Source organism: Hemiscyllium ocellatum, chromosome 31, assembly GCF_020745735.1.
Source record: "Hemiscyllium ocellatum isolate sHemOce1 chromosome 31, sHemOce1.pat.X.cur, whole genome shotgun sequence".
Lineage (NCBI taxonomy): Eukaryota > Metazoa > Chordata > Chondrichthyes > Orectolobiformes > Hemiscylliidae > Hemiscyllium > Hemiscyllium ocellatum.
The window spans coordinates 28,992,839-29,008,435 of NC_083431.1; the positions used below are offsets into that span (position 1 = coordinate 28,992,839).

General features: G+C 41.3%; 1 protein-coding gene across 1 annotated transcript in view; it reads left to right on the forward strand.

Annotated features, from left to right (window-relative positions):
• si:ch211-283g2.1 (sodium- and chloride-dependent GABA transporter 1) overlaps positions 1-15,597 on the forward strand; it is a 97,824-nt gene that overhangs the window by 22,733 nt on the left and 59,494 nt on the right. The window contains exons 2-3 of the mRNA XM_060847784.1: positions 8,749-8,883; positions 9,206-9,413. Of these exons, the coding sequence (XP_060703767.1) occupies positions 8,749-8,883; positions 9,206-9,413 (343 nt within the window). The remainder of the gene's footprint in view (positions 1-8,748; positions 8,884-9,205; positions 9,414-15,597) is intronic.

Below are 15,597 nucleotides of genomic sequence, written 5' to 3' on the forward strand. Positions count from 1 at the left end.
ATAGCAAAGATGATTCTCGATAGGAGTGAGACAGGCGGGGTAGTTGTCATGGGGGACTTCAACTATCCAAATATTGATGGGGATCATGACAGTCCGAGTACTATAGATGGGTCAGTTTTTGTCCAGTGTGTGCAGGACGGCTTCCTGACACATTATGTAGACAGGCCTACAAGGGGCGAAGCCACTTTAGATTTAGTTCTGGGTAACGAGCCTAGGCAGGTGTTAGATTTGGAAGTGGGTGAGCATTTTGGAGACAGCAATCACAATTCTGTCAGGTTTATTTTAGTGATGGAAAGGGATAAGTGTACTCCACTGAGCAAGAGTTACAGCTGGGGGAAGGGAAATTACATTGCAAAGATTTAGGAAGCGTAGAATGGGGAAGGAAACTGCAGGGGATGAGCACATTAAAAATGTGGAGCTTATTCAAGGAAAAGCTCCTGTGTGTCCTTGACAAGTATGTACCTGTCAGGCAGGGAGGAAGATATAGAACACGTGAGCCATGGTTTACTAAGGAAGTGGAATCCCTGGTCAAGAAGAAGAAGAAGGCTTATGTTAGGACAAAATGTGAAAACTCAGTTAGGGTTTTGAGGGTTACAAGGAAGTCAGGAAAGACCTAAAAGGAGAGCTCAGAAGAGCCAGGAGAAGACATGAGAAGTTGTTGGCGGATAGGATCAGGGTTAACCCTAAGACTTTCCAGAGGTATATCAGGAATAAAAGAATGACGAGAGTTAAATTATGGCCAATCAAGGATAATAGTGGGAAGTTGTGTGTGCAGTCAGAGGAGATAGGGGAAGCACTAAATAAATGTTTTTCGACCATGGAAAATGAAAATGTTGCTGAGGAAGATACAGAGATACTTGCATCTAGACTAGAAGAGGTTGAGGTTGACAAGGAAGAGGTATTAGAAATACTACAGAGTGTGAAAATAGACAAGTCCCCTGGGCCGGATGGGATCTATCCTAGGATCCTCTGGGAAGCAAGGAAAGAGATTGCCAAGCATTTGTCATTGATCTTCAAATCATCATTGTCTACAGGAATAGTGCCGGAGGACTGGAGGATAGCAAATGTGGTTCCCTTGTTCAAAAAGGGTAGTAGAGACAACCCTGGTAATTACAGACCAGTGAGTCTCACTTCAGTTGTTGGTAAAGTGTTGGGAAAGGTTATAAGAGATAGGAGTTATAACCATCTAGATCAGGGACAGTCAGCATAGTTTTGTGAAGGGTAGGTCATGCCTAACGAATCTTATTGACTTTTTTAACAAAGTGACCAAACAGGTAGATGAGAGTAAACCGGTTAGATTAGATTAGATTACGTACAGTGTGGAAACAGGCCCTTCGGCCCAACAAGTCCACACCAACCTGCCGAAGCGCAACCCACCCACACCCCTACATTTACCCCTTTACCTAACACTACAGGCAATTTAGCATGGCCAATTCACCCGACCCGCACATCTTTGGACTGTGGGAGGAAACCCACGCAGACACGGGGAGAACGTGCAAACTCCACACAATCAGTCGCCTGAGGTGGGAATTGAACCCGGATTCTGGCGCTGTGAGGCAGCAGTGCTAACCACTGTGCCACCGTGCCGCCCTATGCCACCGTGCCACCCTAACACTATCCAATCTAACCCTATTGCAGGTCTCCCTCTCAGGCCTTAATGCGGCGACCAGAACTGTACACCATACTCTGGCTGTACCAGAGCTTTGTACAGCTGCAGCATAAACTCCTGGTTCCGGAACACAATCCCTCTATTAATAAAGGCCAAAGCACTGTATGCCTTCTTAATAACTGTGTCAATCTAAACCCCTCACCACATCATGACCCTGAACCTATAGCCCTAATCTTATCACAGGTAATCCAGACCCTGATACAACACTGCCTGCAACTCTAGTAGATTCACCAAGTTTAAGTGCATTTAGGTCGTAATTGATGTGGTGTATATGGATTTCAGCAATGCGTTCGATAAGGTTCCCCACAGTAGGCTATTATACAAAATGCGGAGGAATGGGATTGTGGGAGACATAGCAGTTTTGGATCAGTAATTGGCTTGCTGAAAGAAAACAGAGGTTTGTAATTGATGGAACATGTTCATCTTGGTGTCCAGTTACTAGCGGCGTACCGCAAGGTTCGGTGTTGGGTCCATTGCTGTTCATCATTTTTATAAATGACCTGCATGAGAGCTTAGAAGGGTGGGTTAGTAAATTTGCAGATGACACTAAGGTCGATGGAGTTGTGATTAGTGGTGAAGGGTCTAGTAGGTTGCAGAGAGACATAGATAAGCTGCAGAGCTGGGCTGAGAGGTGGCAAATGGAGTTTAATGCGGACAAGTATGAGGTGATACACTTTGGACGGAGTATCGGAATGCAAAGTACTAGGCTAATGGTAAGATTCTTGGGAGTGCAGATGAGCAGAGAGATCTTGGTGTCCATGTACACAGATCTCTGAAAGTTGCCACCCAGATTGACACAGTTATTAAGAAGGCATACAGTGCTTTGGCCTTTATTAATAGAGGGATTGTGTTCCGGAACCAGGAGTTTATGCTGCAGCTGTACAAAGCTCTGGTACAGCCAGAGTATGGTGTACAGTTCTGGTCGCCGCATTAAAAGAAAGATGTGGAAGCTTTGGAAAGGGTGCAGACGAGATTTACTGGGATGTTGCCTGGTATGGAAGGAATGTCTTATGAGGAAAGGCTGAGTGCCTTGAGGCTGTTCTCGTAAGAGAGAAGAAGGTTGAGAGGTGACTTAATAGAGGTTTATACGAACATGAGACGCATGGATAGGATAAGCAAACAAGGTCTTTTCCCTGGGATGGGGGAGTCCAGAATTAGAGGGCATATGTTTAGGGTGAGAGGGGAAAGATATAAAAGGGACCTGAGCGGCAACATTTTTATTCAGAGGGTGGTGCATGTATGGAATGAGCTGCCAGAGGAAGCAGTGGAGGCTGGTACAATTACAGATTTAAACGACATCTGGATGGGTCTATGAATATGAAGATTATGGCAGGATATGGGCCAAATGCTGGCAAATGTGACTAGATGAGGTTGAAATATCTGGTCAACATGGACAAAGGGTCTGTCTCCATGCAGAACATCTCTATGACTCTATGACTGTACTTCAACAATGATCTTTGTTCCATCATATGGTGGAGGTAGGGATATTTGCTGATGATTGTGCAGTTAACTTCACAACTTGTCAACTTGAAGTCATTTGTAGCAATGAACGGTATTCAGTTTTGAGCTGATATATGGCAGGTCACATTTGTGCCAATCAATTGCCAGGCAACGACCATCTGAGAGTTAAATCACCTCACCTTGACATCCAATGGGTTTTTATTGTTGAATCCCATAAACCAGCAAAATCCTGAGAGTCAACATTGACCATAAATGTAATTGGAATGATATAAACACTGTGGCTATAGGCAGCACAGAAGCTCGGCATTGTGCAGCAAATAACTTATCTCCTGCCTCCCTAAAGCCTTTCTGCAAGGCTTAAGGTGTGAGTGTAACAGCATATTCTTCATTTACCTGGATGAATATATCTCCAATAATACTTAAGATACTTGACAACATCTAGGACAAAGCAACTTATTAGATACCCTATCCACCACCTTCACTCCTGCCCACCACCGATGCACCATCTCTGCATTGTGATAGCCTCTATACCCAAAAGGGCAAGAGCATCAGGCATATAGATCACACACATTTCAGAGCCTGTTGTTACTGAGTGAAAATCCTCAATCTCTCCACCTTACAGCACTTTAGGGATACCTACATCACACACTCTGCACTGCACTTCAGATAGGCAACTGCCCATCACATTCTCAACAGAAATTAAGAATGGGCAATAAATACTAGCCACATTCCACCAACAAACAGGGAAAAAAGAACTCTTTTGTTTAGCCACTTACTGCCCAGTGAACAAATTCTGAGTTTGTTCCATGGAAATGAATGTGATGAGACATTTATGGATAACTGCAGTGTATTTTCGCTCATTCTAAGGGATAGCTCTTGTTGGAGTTTGCAGTGATGACAATTGCAGATTAATGGATTGACCCTCCAGTGATGGCTTTCTTGTGCCAACAGTTAATCTATGACTGGAAAGTACACTTTGAGGTCTTTGTCACGATAGATGTGTCAGAGGTCTTTCTGAATGATTGGGATCTTCTACAGAGAAGAGGTCTCATCCCAGAGTGTTAGAAAGTGTCTGTTGAGGAGTACGTTACATAATAATATCATATCATTATAGGTTAGTTACCTTCAAAAAACATTAAAATAATATATGTAAAATGTAAGGAATATTACAATGAAATATCAAGCAATTGAGCACACTCCCTACAACATTGTAGTTTCAAAACAAGTACAGGTTTCTCATTTCTCTGTTGGACGTGCTTATTTGAAAGTAACATGGGAATTTATTGAGACAGTTTCGTTCTGGTTTTACTCATTTTTACTCCCCAGCTCTTCATGTCAGTGTGAACAGTGGCAACCAGACATTCGATTTAGTTCATTCCCAATGGCATCTGCAGTGAGGGATTAATGATTCTGATGTAGGCACAGCATGGTGACTGAGTGATAAGCAATGGTTGACAACCAGAAAATAATACCATTGGAATAAATTAGAAACTATTAATCCACGCCAGTAGACACGAGCCATAAACTAATCAGGAGGTTAAATTGATCTGCTCCATCATGGTGAAATTATTCTCAAAAATGCCACTTTTAGATGGGTTCGTGGGGCTTAGTACAATAAATGTGCAGATATTACAAAGTGCTTCCTCTAGCATTTGATTGGCCATCCCAAAGGATTAGGTGGAGCTTAAAAGTGAACATATGGTGGATATCACATGTCGTAGATAAAAAAAGTTCTTCCTCCAACTCCAGTTTGATTTAGACCCTTCCTTTCTCCCTAATCTCCCCCACCCCCCACAATTTAATTGTCCACATTGCCCATAGTGGGCTTTGTTTGTAAATATTGGATTGGCTACACAGGTGTTTTTTTATGGGTGGTGCATAGTAATTATTTTTAGATTACTTACATTTACCCCTTCACCTAACACTATGGGCAATTTAGCATGGACAATTCACCTGACCTGCACATCTTTGAATTGTGGGAGGAAACCGGAGCACTGGGAGGAAACCCACGCAGACACGGGGAGAATGTGCAAACTCCACACAGACAGTTGCCCGAGGCGGGAATTGAACCCGGGTCTCGGGTGCTGTGAGGCAGTAGTGCTAACCACTGTGCAACCCCAAAGGGGGAAAAACGCACACTGACTTCGGTGGTGTGAAAGTCACTCTGTTGTACATGATAGGACTTCTGAGCATATCAAAGAAATGCTGTTGTGGCTCTTCTGGTGAGGAAGTGGTGTCCCTAGCTCTAAATCAGGAGACAGGTTCAAGTTCCAATCTGCTCCAGAGGTTCATTGTAATACCTCTGAATGTGTTGATTGGGAAAAAAAATACATTGTTGTTTGTCTCCCTCCAACTCCATTTTAATTTAATCTCCTTGCTGTCTCCCTACCTTCCTCTAATTTTGTTATTACTGCACTTCCCAGGTGGGCAATGTTTGTTCATTGTTAATGTTTAATTCTTTCCATTAGTTAATTTGGTGGTGGGTTCACCAAAAAAGAAAGAAGAGGGGGAAAGCAAAAAATGTGGTCACTGACAAGTTACTTAATGTACCCAGTCAATGTAAAGCTAAAAACGCTTATGCATTATTGGGTACATTGCAATGATCGAGAAAGGGAAAGTGATGGTCTACACTATTAACCCAAAGATCCAGGTAATGTTCTGAGGAGCCAAATTCAAATGCTGCCGTGGCAGATGGTGACATTTCAATTTAATAAAAATCTGGAATTATAGTCCAATGATGACCACGAAACTGTTGTTAGTTATTGGAAAAAACCATCTGGTTCACTAATGTCCTTTCTGGAAGGAACCTGTCATCCTTTCCCGTCCGGCTTACATGTGACTCCAGACCTAAAACAATGTGGTTGACTCTTTACTACCATCTGGGCAATTAAGCACATGCAATAAATGCTGGCCTAGCCAGTGAGACCAGAACGAACTAAAAAAACAATTCTGTGTCAGTTACTAAAAGGTCTTATTGATCATTGTGTGGTCTGTGTTTTCAATATTGTGTGGGAATTTTAATATCCTTCCTCCAAAACTCCACAGATAGACTGGAGTGGGTTCTGCAAAAAACAGTAAGGAGGTTATTTTGACATTGGCCAGTGGTGTGAAGTGCGTGATAATGAATCGATAGGCAGTTTTGTATCTTCTGTGATTTATATTTCCACTTTAGAAGTTCATGTTGGAACAACTCTAAGATGGGCAGTTACTTTGCTACCACCTGTTGCAGTTTTGTCATAGAATCCCTAAAGTATGGGAGCAGGTCTTTCAGCCCATCGAGTCCACACCAACCCTCCCACCCAGACTCACCCCTACCCCTGCAACCCTGCATTCCCCATGGCTTACTCACCTAACCTTCACACTACAGGCAATTTTTAGCATGGTCAATCAACCTAAGGTACACATCTTTGGGAGGAAACCCACGCAGACATGGGGAGAATGTGCAAACTCCACACAGACAGTCGCCTGAGGCTGGAATCAAACCTGGATCCCTGGTACTGTGAGGCCATAGTGCTGACCGCTGAGCCACCTTGCCACCACCATGTCATCACTAGTATTGCCCAAAATTAAAACTATGTCCTGATTTTTTTAGTGAGACTTGAGTTCCAAGTTATTCTAATGTGCATGTATCCTGTTCAACTCAGAACTAAATGTTTCTTGACAGTACAGAAATGAAAAAGGATATGCTCCTCATTTCTAAAATGCTGACAAGATAGGTGAAAAGTGATATTTTAACCTGTGAGCACAGAACCAGAGAACGTGACTGTAAAATTAACAAACCTGTTGTGGACCAGCTCAAATCCCCTCAAAACATATCAAAGAGATGGCCTAGACCCTAACTTTCATCATATTTAAAGGCAAATTTTAGGTAGATGTGATTTGATTGGTCAACCCTACTAGACTTGCAGCAAAACACAGTTTATTCTTGTACCACTATTAAAATATATAAAAAAAGAATTAGTGTAACTGTCTACTTAAAAGATAAATTTTTTTAACTACTAGTCATCAACTGTGCCAGTGTGGCAGCATTCCAAAATCCTACCATTTAGCAAAGGCAAATTCAGCAAAACAGATTTCCCTCACTTGCTATTTTCTCCAGGCCAGGAGAAAGGAAAAACCAAAAGAATGAATCGAGCACAAGAGAGGGAACTCAAGCTTTTGCAGCAGCGGAGACAAAGCTGTATCAGCAGCTTCAAATCCAAAACCCTCAACTTCAACAACTGAAAGTAAAACTGAAACCTTGGGTCTCTGTGAGCATGACTCCACCCACACATGCTTCTTTCATCTAATTCTTTTGAAGAAACCAAAGCTCCTTTTTCCACAGAGCAGACACCTCAGCACCAGGTTTACTACACCAGAGAATCAGGACAGAACAAATCCCTTTTAAAGGCACATTGCATCACAAACCAAAATAAGATTATTCGTTCCAGAGCAGTCTATATATAAAGCTCATGCTTTATCCAAACAAACTAGCTCTTAGCAAAACACTAACTATTTAAATCGAGAGGAGTCTTCTTTTCCTACACAACGCTGGTGTCCTCTCCCTAAGCCACATGCCTACAGAAATCCCCCCCACCCTCACATCACAATCCAGGCCCTGTAGGCAGTATCCTCTGGTCACAACCACACCTCCTTGGTTTCACTGCTGAGCACAAGAGTTTTTGGTGGCTGATTGGTTGGCACTTCTCACTAGTTGTGACCTCTGCCCCTTGGAGCCCTAACTCCAGAGGATGACCTCTTAGTTTGCCATTTCCAGATTGAAATTTGGTTTTAGTGGATCTTCCTAATAAGAGGCAGCCGGGGTTCTAATTAGTTGTCAATCCTCAGTGCCACAACAAGATTCAACCTAATGTGTGAATTCAGGTCCTTGTACATGAAATAACCTTTTCTTATACTTGGCAATATTCAGTCCATATAAAATCCTTGATTAGATTTGGTCAGCAGGGAGCACTTAACACACATTATTTAAGGTTCATAGCATAATAAACTGACTTGCAATTAGGTTAAGAGAATGCTTGCAGCGCTGAAGGAAGGCATGTAGCTCATTGGATCCATGCTGGCTCACAGTGAGAACATCTCCTGCAGCTGTCCCACTCTATTGCACAATAACACCTGGGACAATTAGGAAAATCAAGGAACAAAATGGGAAAAATCAGGAGATAATTTACAAGATGACTTTTCAGGATGGTCATATGTCAATCAATACCAGAGGTAGACTGCAAAAGGGTCCCTCAAACAATTACGTCAAGAAAAGTGAATCCTTTCACCTGATGGGTAGGTTTGATCAAGCTGTATTGAAGATAGGTAGTAACTAACGAGAGGGACCATTTTGTGATAATTTCACATTTGTATTACATTGTCTGTCAATGTAGTGTCTCACAAAAGTGGAATAAAGATACACAGACAAGTATCAAGCTGAATGAAAGCGAAGTATCTTTGAGTGTGAAAAGAGGATTTACTCAGAAAGGTCCGGGGAAGGAATGCAATAATCTAATTTAAAAGATGAAGTGTCAAGGCCCAGTATACTTCAATCTACGTCACTGCTGCCCTAGACCACAAATTGCTGGTCTAATTTGAGATTTTAATCATTTTAATTTAATTCATTTCATTTCCTCTAGGAGCGTTTTTGATTCCCTTCTTCATTATGTTTGTGCTACTCGGAATCCCACTTCTCTATCTGGAAATATCTATTGGACAATATTTAAGAACTGGACCAGTTGAATCCTTAGCCAAAATCTGTCCCCTGCTCAAAGGTCAGTGCAGGTCACTGATTTACCAGTGATCATTAATTAGAAGCCAAATGCTTAAAAATAAAGAGTTAAAAGAAATCTGTTTTTATTGTATGTTACACAATTGATGGTTGAGATGTCATGACAGTGAAAGCATGATGTAAGACTATGAGACTCCAAATTAAAACAATGTCTCTTTGGTAAACGGTGAGTTTCATACTTGATGGCAATGCTTGGCATTTAACATTGTTGTGATTGTTTTATTACCAATAAGAAGAATCAGGAATTTTACAAGTTTCAATGTTTTCAGTATCAGCAAATATGTCTTTTATTCTTTTTCCCGCAGGTGTTGGCATAGCGACAGTGGCCATTTCCTTTGTTATGTGCACATATTACAATCTTATCATCTGCTGGGCCATGTATTATCTCATCAATTCCTTTCAGAACCCACTGCCCTGGCACAGCTGCAACAATACCTGGAATATTCAAGAGACCTGCACAGATAGTATTACCACCAACAACATTACTGTTTCAGCAAGCCAGCAATTCTTTGAGTAAGTCCCCCACATTAAAGTAAATACCAGAAAAATTGTGAAGAGAAAAAGTACAAGTTCTGAACCAGAAAGTGACTTAGTCTATAACACTACACCACGACATAAAACCAGATGTATCATGTCATTTAAATTATAAAGTCCAGAACTAAATATTTTGTGGTGAAGACGACAGCCTAGACACTACATTAGTATTATTTACAAAGCCTTAAAACATGTAATTCCAGACATACATTTGCAGCTGTAGCTTTGTCAAAGGATGGGTTGAGTCTTTGAAAGAATTTGCTCTTGTTTGATCTTGTTGCAGATGCCCTATGCAGATTTTGCCCATGTATTAGTTGGCTTCACTCTGCTGTTGATTTTAATTATGTTTTCTCAACCAAACTCTTTTGTCATTTTACTGAGTCCCCATTTACAGTTGACTCAGTGAACATTGTTTCACTTTAATGTCATTAATCAACAGTGACAACAGATTTATTTATTGTGATTTTCAGTTTGACATCAACTGCCACAGACTTCCTGATTTGTGGTTTGTCTGCTGTAAAGACCTATTCCTTGATGTTCTGCTTCCACATTAAGTCCTGAAGTTTTCCCTGGCTTTTCTCCACTTCCTGCTCCTGCCCTTAGTCCTTTTTCCATAACCCCAATCCCGCAGCTTCTGTTCCCATCCTCTGTTCTTGTCATTGGTGTCAGTGTCTCCCCTGGCTTCCATTCTGAACTTACTCTGAAGTCCTGAGCTTCACCTAGTGGCAGACATTAGTCAGTGCAGGGAGTTCTACTGAATGGACCCAAATAAAACTTCATCATGTGAGGTTACTTTTAACAAAGATTTGCTACATTTTGTACTTAGATTATTCATTTAGAAATACAGATGGTATTCTGTTGGTTAATAGATGAGAGAAAAAAACACAGGTGATTTGGCGAGGGGGAGAAACACCATTCAGTTGTGTGTAACAACATTTCTGGATAAAAAGAATTAAAGGTTATTTTAGGGGCCTTTGTGGTGCAGTGGTAATGTCCCTACCTCTAAGCCAGGAAGAACATCTCTGAGCAGGTTGATTAGAAAATAACTGTGGGTTACTTTAAGGGTCTTGTGGCACAGTGGTATTGTCCCTACCTCTGAACAATGCAGCCTGGGTTTAAGTCCTTTTTGCTCTAGAGGTATGTAACACCACCTGAACAGGGTGGGTGGGGGAAAAAAGAACGTTACTTACATTTGCAATGTATTTCTTATACATTTTGAATTACTTTTTTCTGTTAAAGGTCATCTTTTTGACATACGTTGGCATTTGGAAATGTACACTATTTCAACCTAGTGTCTTAGAGTTGCTTTCTGCTGGTATATGTCCTGAAGCACCTAACTGTACCGTGTTTCTTTTATATTTACTGATTTATTTTCTTTTGCAAACTCCTCCAGCTAGGAATGTATCATACTGCATAGATATGGTACATTATTTCAACTTGTTCTATTGCTTTACTTTTCTGAGCAAGAAATAACCAAAGAAGCTTAACTCCAGTTTTAACACTTTGCAGGAAACTGTGATTCACTTAAAGTTGTTTCATTTTATAGCTGCTATATCCAGGAACACAACTTTAAGTGAGGACTTGATGTGTCATTGGGTTTTACTGCTTTAGCATCATCTCTCATAAAAAGATAAAAATGATGAGTAGACCTGTAAGAGTTACACAAAGCATTTCTGAGTAAAACATGTCAGATTTCTAATGGGGGTGGACTATGGTATCATCTCAAGCAATTCTAACAACCGGTCTGATGATTTTGACTATTTTATGAAGCCCTTGGAGCCTGTGAATATTTTGGAACATGTGCCTTGCATTTATCAGTGGATTTTATTGAATGTAAGACGTTACAGAGGTACCCATGCCATACCAACCCCATTGCCTTTACGAAGAGAAAGAGATTATATTCAATTAATGTTAGAAGATAACCGTAAAGATGCTCATGAGCACAACTATTACGCAGGAAGCAACAACAATGCCTTTATTGTGCAAGTGTGCCCAGATTATTTGAAGAAGGTAACACAAGGATCACTCATAGAAAAACAGAATTAATTTCTGCTGTAATGGCTACCAATTCCATTGAGAAATCTCCTAAATGTCTGTTTATTAATCTTCAACTGTCAAATCTGTGTTGAAAATAATTGTCCCGAGTGATTTATGTACATGAAAAACACTGTGAACAATAGGAAAGGTCTTTGAGCAAGACTTCAAATGATCAACAGTGTAGAGTCAGCAGATCAGGTTTGGACCAATCTAGAAGAGAAGTAAAGAAAGTGAGCGATAAAGTTTTCTGGTGTCAGTCTCTGACTGAAATTGGAAGAGGGAAAGCCATTCCAAAATTCAACTCAATTACTATTGGCCGTGGTTTCACCTGAGACAAGGGTGCACACAGCTCCAGTTAGGCTATGATTGTAAAATCAAAGTTTTAAGGAATGACTTCATGGGCATCCCTGAGACAGAGCAGTAAATAATTTCTTGGCTGTGCAATCTGTAGGATGCCTTCTTCAATAGACTTAACTTTGAAGAATATGATTTCAAGACAAAGATATTACAAGTTGACTGATCACTATTGTATGATGGATCCTCACCCATAGTTTCCTTGCTGCAAGATACACTGGGTAGATTTGCTTTGTTTTGGGATCTAAAGGCCTGACTGTTCAAGAATGCCATAGGAAAACCACTAGGAAAAAGACATCAGAGTATTTCTAGAACATAATTGACCATTACTTGTCATATGAGGAGTAGCTGAGGACTCTGGATCTGTACTTAATGGAGTTTACAAGGATGAGGGGTTGATCTCATTGAAACTGAGAGGTCTGGATAGAGTGAACATGAAGAAGATGTTTCCATTCATTAGAGATTAGAGCCTGATGGCACAGCCTCAGAGTGAAGGCGTTAGAACTGAAATAAGGAGGAATATCTTCAGCCAGAGGCTGATAAATCTGTGGAACTCATTGCCACAGAAGACCATAGAGGCCAAGTCATTGTGAGTATTTAAGACAGAAATAGATAGTTCTTGACTGAATAACCCAATTCTGTTCCTAGTACCTAAGAAAAAACAAAAAGCTGCTTCCTTCATTAGAGAGAGACACAGCTGATGATGGTTTACCCTCAGGTAAAGAGAAAGGCTGAGAAGCAGATTTCTAGATTAGACTAGATGTGATTGAGGTTCACAAGGAGGAGGTATTAGAAACCCTGCAGAGTGTGAAAATAGATAAGTCCCCTGGGCCGGATGGGATTTATCCTAGGATCCTCTGGGAAGCCAGGGAGGAGATTGCCGAGCCTTTGGCATTGATCTTTAAATCGTCATTGTCTACAGGAATAGTGCCAGAAGACTGGAGGATAGCAAGTGTGGTTCCCCTGTTCAAGAAAGGGAGTAGAGATAATCCTGGTAATTATAGACCAGTGAGCCTTACTTCAGTTGTTAGTAAAGTGTTTGGAAAAGGTTATAAGAGATAGGATTTATAATCATCTAGAAAAGAATAATTTGATTAGGAATAGTCTGCATGGTTTTGTGAAGGTAGGTCATGCCTCACAAACCTTATTGAGTTCTTTGAGAAGGTGACCAAACAGGTAGATGAGAGTAAACTGGTTGATGTGGTGGATATGGATTTCAGCAAGGCATTCGATAAGGTTCCCCACAGTAGACTATTGTACAAAATGCAGAGGAATGGGATTGTGGGAGATATAGCAGTTTGGATCAGTAATTGACTTGCTGAAAGAAGACAGATGGTGGTGGTTGATGGGAAATGTTCATACTGGAGTCCAGTTACCAGTGGTGTAGCGCAAGTGTCGGTGTTGGGTCCACTGCTGTTCGTCATTTTTATAAATGACCTGGATGAGGGCGTAGAAGGGTGGGTTAGTAAATTTGCAGACGACACTAAGGTCGGTGGAGTTGTGGATAGTGTCAAAGGATGTTGTAGGTTACAGAGAGACATAAATAAGCTGCAGAGCTGGGCTGAGTGGTGGCAAATGGATTTTAATGCGGACAAGTGTGAGGTGATTCACTTTGGTCAAAGTAACCGGAATGCAAAGTACTGAGCTAATGGTAAGATCCTTGGTAGTGTAGATGAGCAGAGGGATCTCGGTGTCCATGTACACAGATCCTTGAAAGTTGCTACCCAGATTGACAGGGTTGTTAAGAAGGCATACAGTGTTTTAGCTGTTATTAGTAGAGGGATCAAGTTCCGGAACCATGAGGTTATGCTACAGCTGTACAAAACTCTAGTATTGTGTACAGTTCTGGTCACCGCATTATAAGGATGTGGAAGCTTTGGAAAAGGTGCAGAGGAGATTTACTAGGATGTTGCCTGTTATGGAGGGAAGGTCTTACGAGGAAAGGCTGACGGACTTGAGGCTGTTTTCGTTAGAGAGGAGAAGGTTGAGAGGTGACTTAATAGAGGCATATAAGGTAATCAGAGGGTTAGATAGGGTGGACAGGGAGAGCCTTTTTCCAAGAATGGTGACGGCGAGCACGAGGGGGCATAGCTTTAAATTGAGGGGTGATAGATATAGGACAGATGACAGAGGTAGTTTCTTTACTCAGAGAGTAGTAAGGGTATGGAATGCTTTGCCTGCAACCGTAGCAGATTCGCCAACTTTAAATACATTTCAGTCGTCATTGGACAAGCATATGGACATACATGGAATAGTGTAGGTTAGATGGGCTTCAGATTGGTATGACAGGTCGGCGCAATATTGAGGGCCGAAGGGCCTGTACTGTAATGTTCTATGTTCACAATAACCTCCACTGAATGTAAGAATCAAACCCATACTGTTGGTATCATTCTACAGTACAAACCAGCCAGTCAACTGAGCTAATTCCGAATCACTAGGGAGTGTAAAGAGAAGAGTTCTTGTGTTAAGCAAGATGTAGTTTACTGCATAATAGCAGTCAGCAAGGAGTTACTTTGGTATGATAGATGTCATTACTAAGACTTTGAGGGAGACCTCCATCTTAGGTTTGACTCATTTGAGATCAAAAGCTGTTCATCCATATGAGTCCGTACAGCATCATAATATTTGGCAGCACTTCATACACTCCTCAGCATTACCCCTTTTTGACACTTGCACCCATACCCAACAGTGAAGAGGAAGTGATGCCCTCGTGGTATTATCACTGGACTGTTAACCCAGAGATCCAGCTAACCTTCTAGCAACCTAAGTTCCAATCACTCCACAACAGATGGTGGGACTTGAATCCTATATAAATCTAGAATTAAGAGACTAATGGTAACAATGAATCCTACTGATTCAAGAACCTCTATAGTGCAGGAAAAAGGTCTGAGGGTCCACACTAACCCTCTGAAGAACATTCCATCCAGGCCCTGTAATCCTGTATTTCCCATGGCCAATCCACCTAACTTGCACATCTTTGGACTGTGAGAGGAAATCGGAGCACCTTGCAGAAGCTCACTAATGCTATTGAGGAAGGAAATTGCCAGCCTTACCTGGTCTGGCCCACATGTAACTCCAGACCCACAGCAATTTGGTTGACTTCAGATCTGGCTGATGGACAATCTCTAGTTGGTGACACCCTCATCCTGTGAATGAATAAAAAGAATGGTTAGAATGAGTTTGTATGTGTATGTTTGTCTCCCAGTTTGAGACAACTTTGCTCTTTGTGGAGAGGTTCAATTAAATAAGCCAAATGTATTTGCAATATAAAGACTACCCATACAGCTATAAAGGAAAGCAGCAAGTCAGCAATGTGTATAATGAACACCCAGCTGTCTTGTGAAAAGTACAACTAAGGGCTATTGTATCTTTCAGGAGAATAGCAAAAAGTGTTAGAAATATTCAGCAGGTCAGACAGCAACTATCGAGAGAGAGAGAGAGAGAGAGAGAGAGCAATGATGTGTTTCTTTCTCCATTGTCAGGCAATCACCTGGCTATTTCCAGCATTTTCTATTTTGTTTCCAATTTCCAACATCCTTAGTATTTTACTTTTTGATTAGTTAGAATGACCCCCATTTATCTGAGGCCATTAATTTTCCACTTTACATCCAGGTCTCTGGGGAAGGGGTACAGTTAGTCAGTTTCAATGGTAAGGCAATGGGGATAAGGTCACTGCCTTGGCTTAGCTAGACCCTCAGCCCCCAATCTTGTGCGACCAAAGAATAAAGGGTCACATAAACGGTCACCTTGTGAGAAAGAGACACTGTTAGGT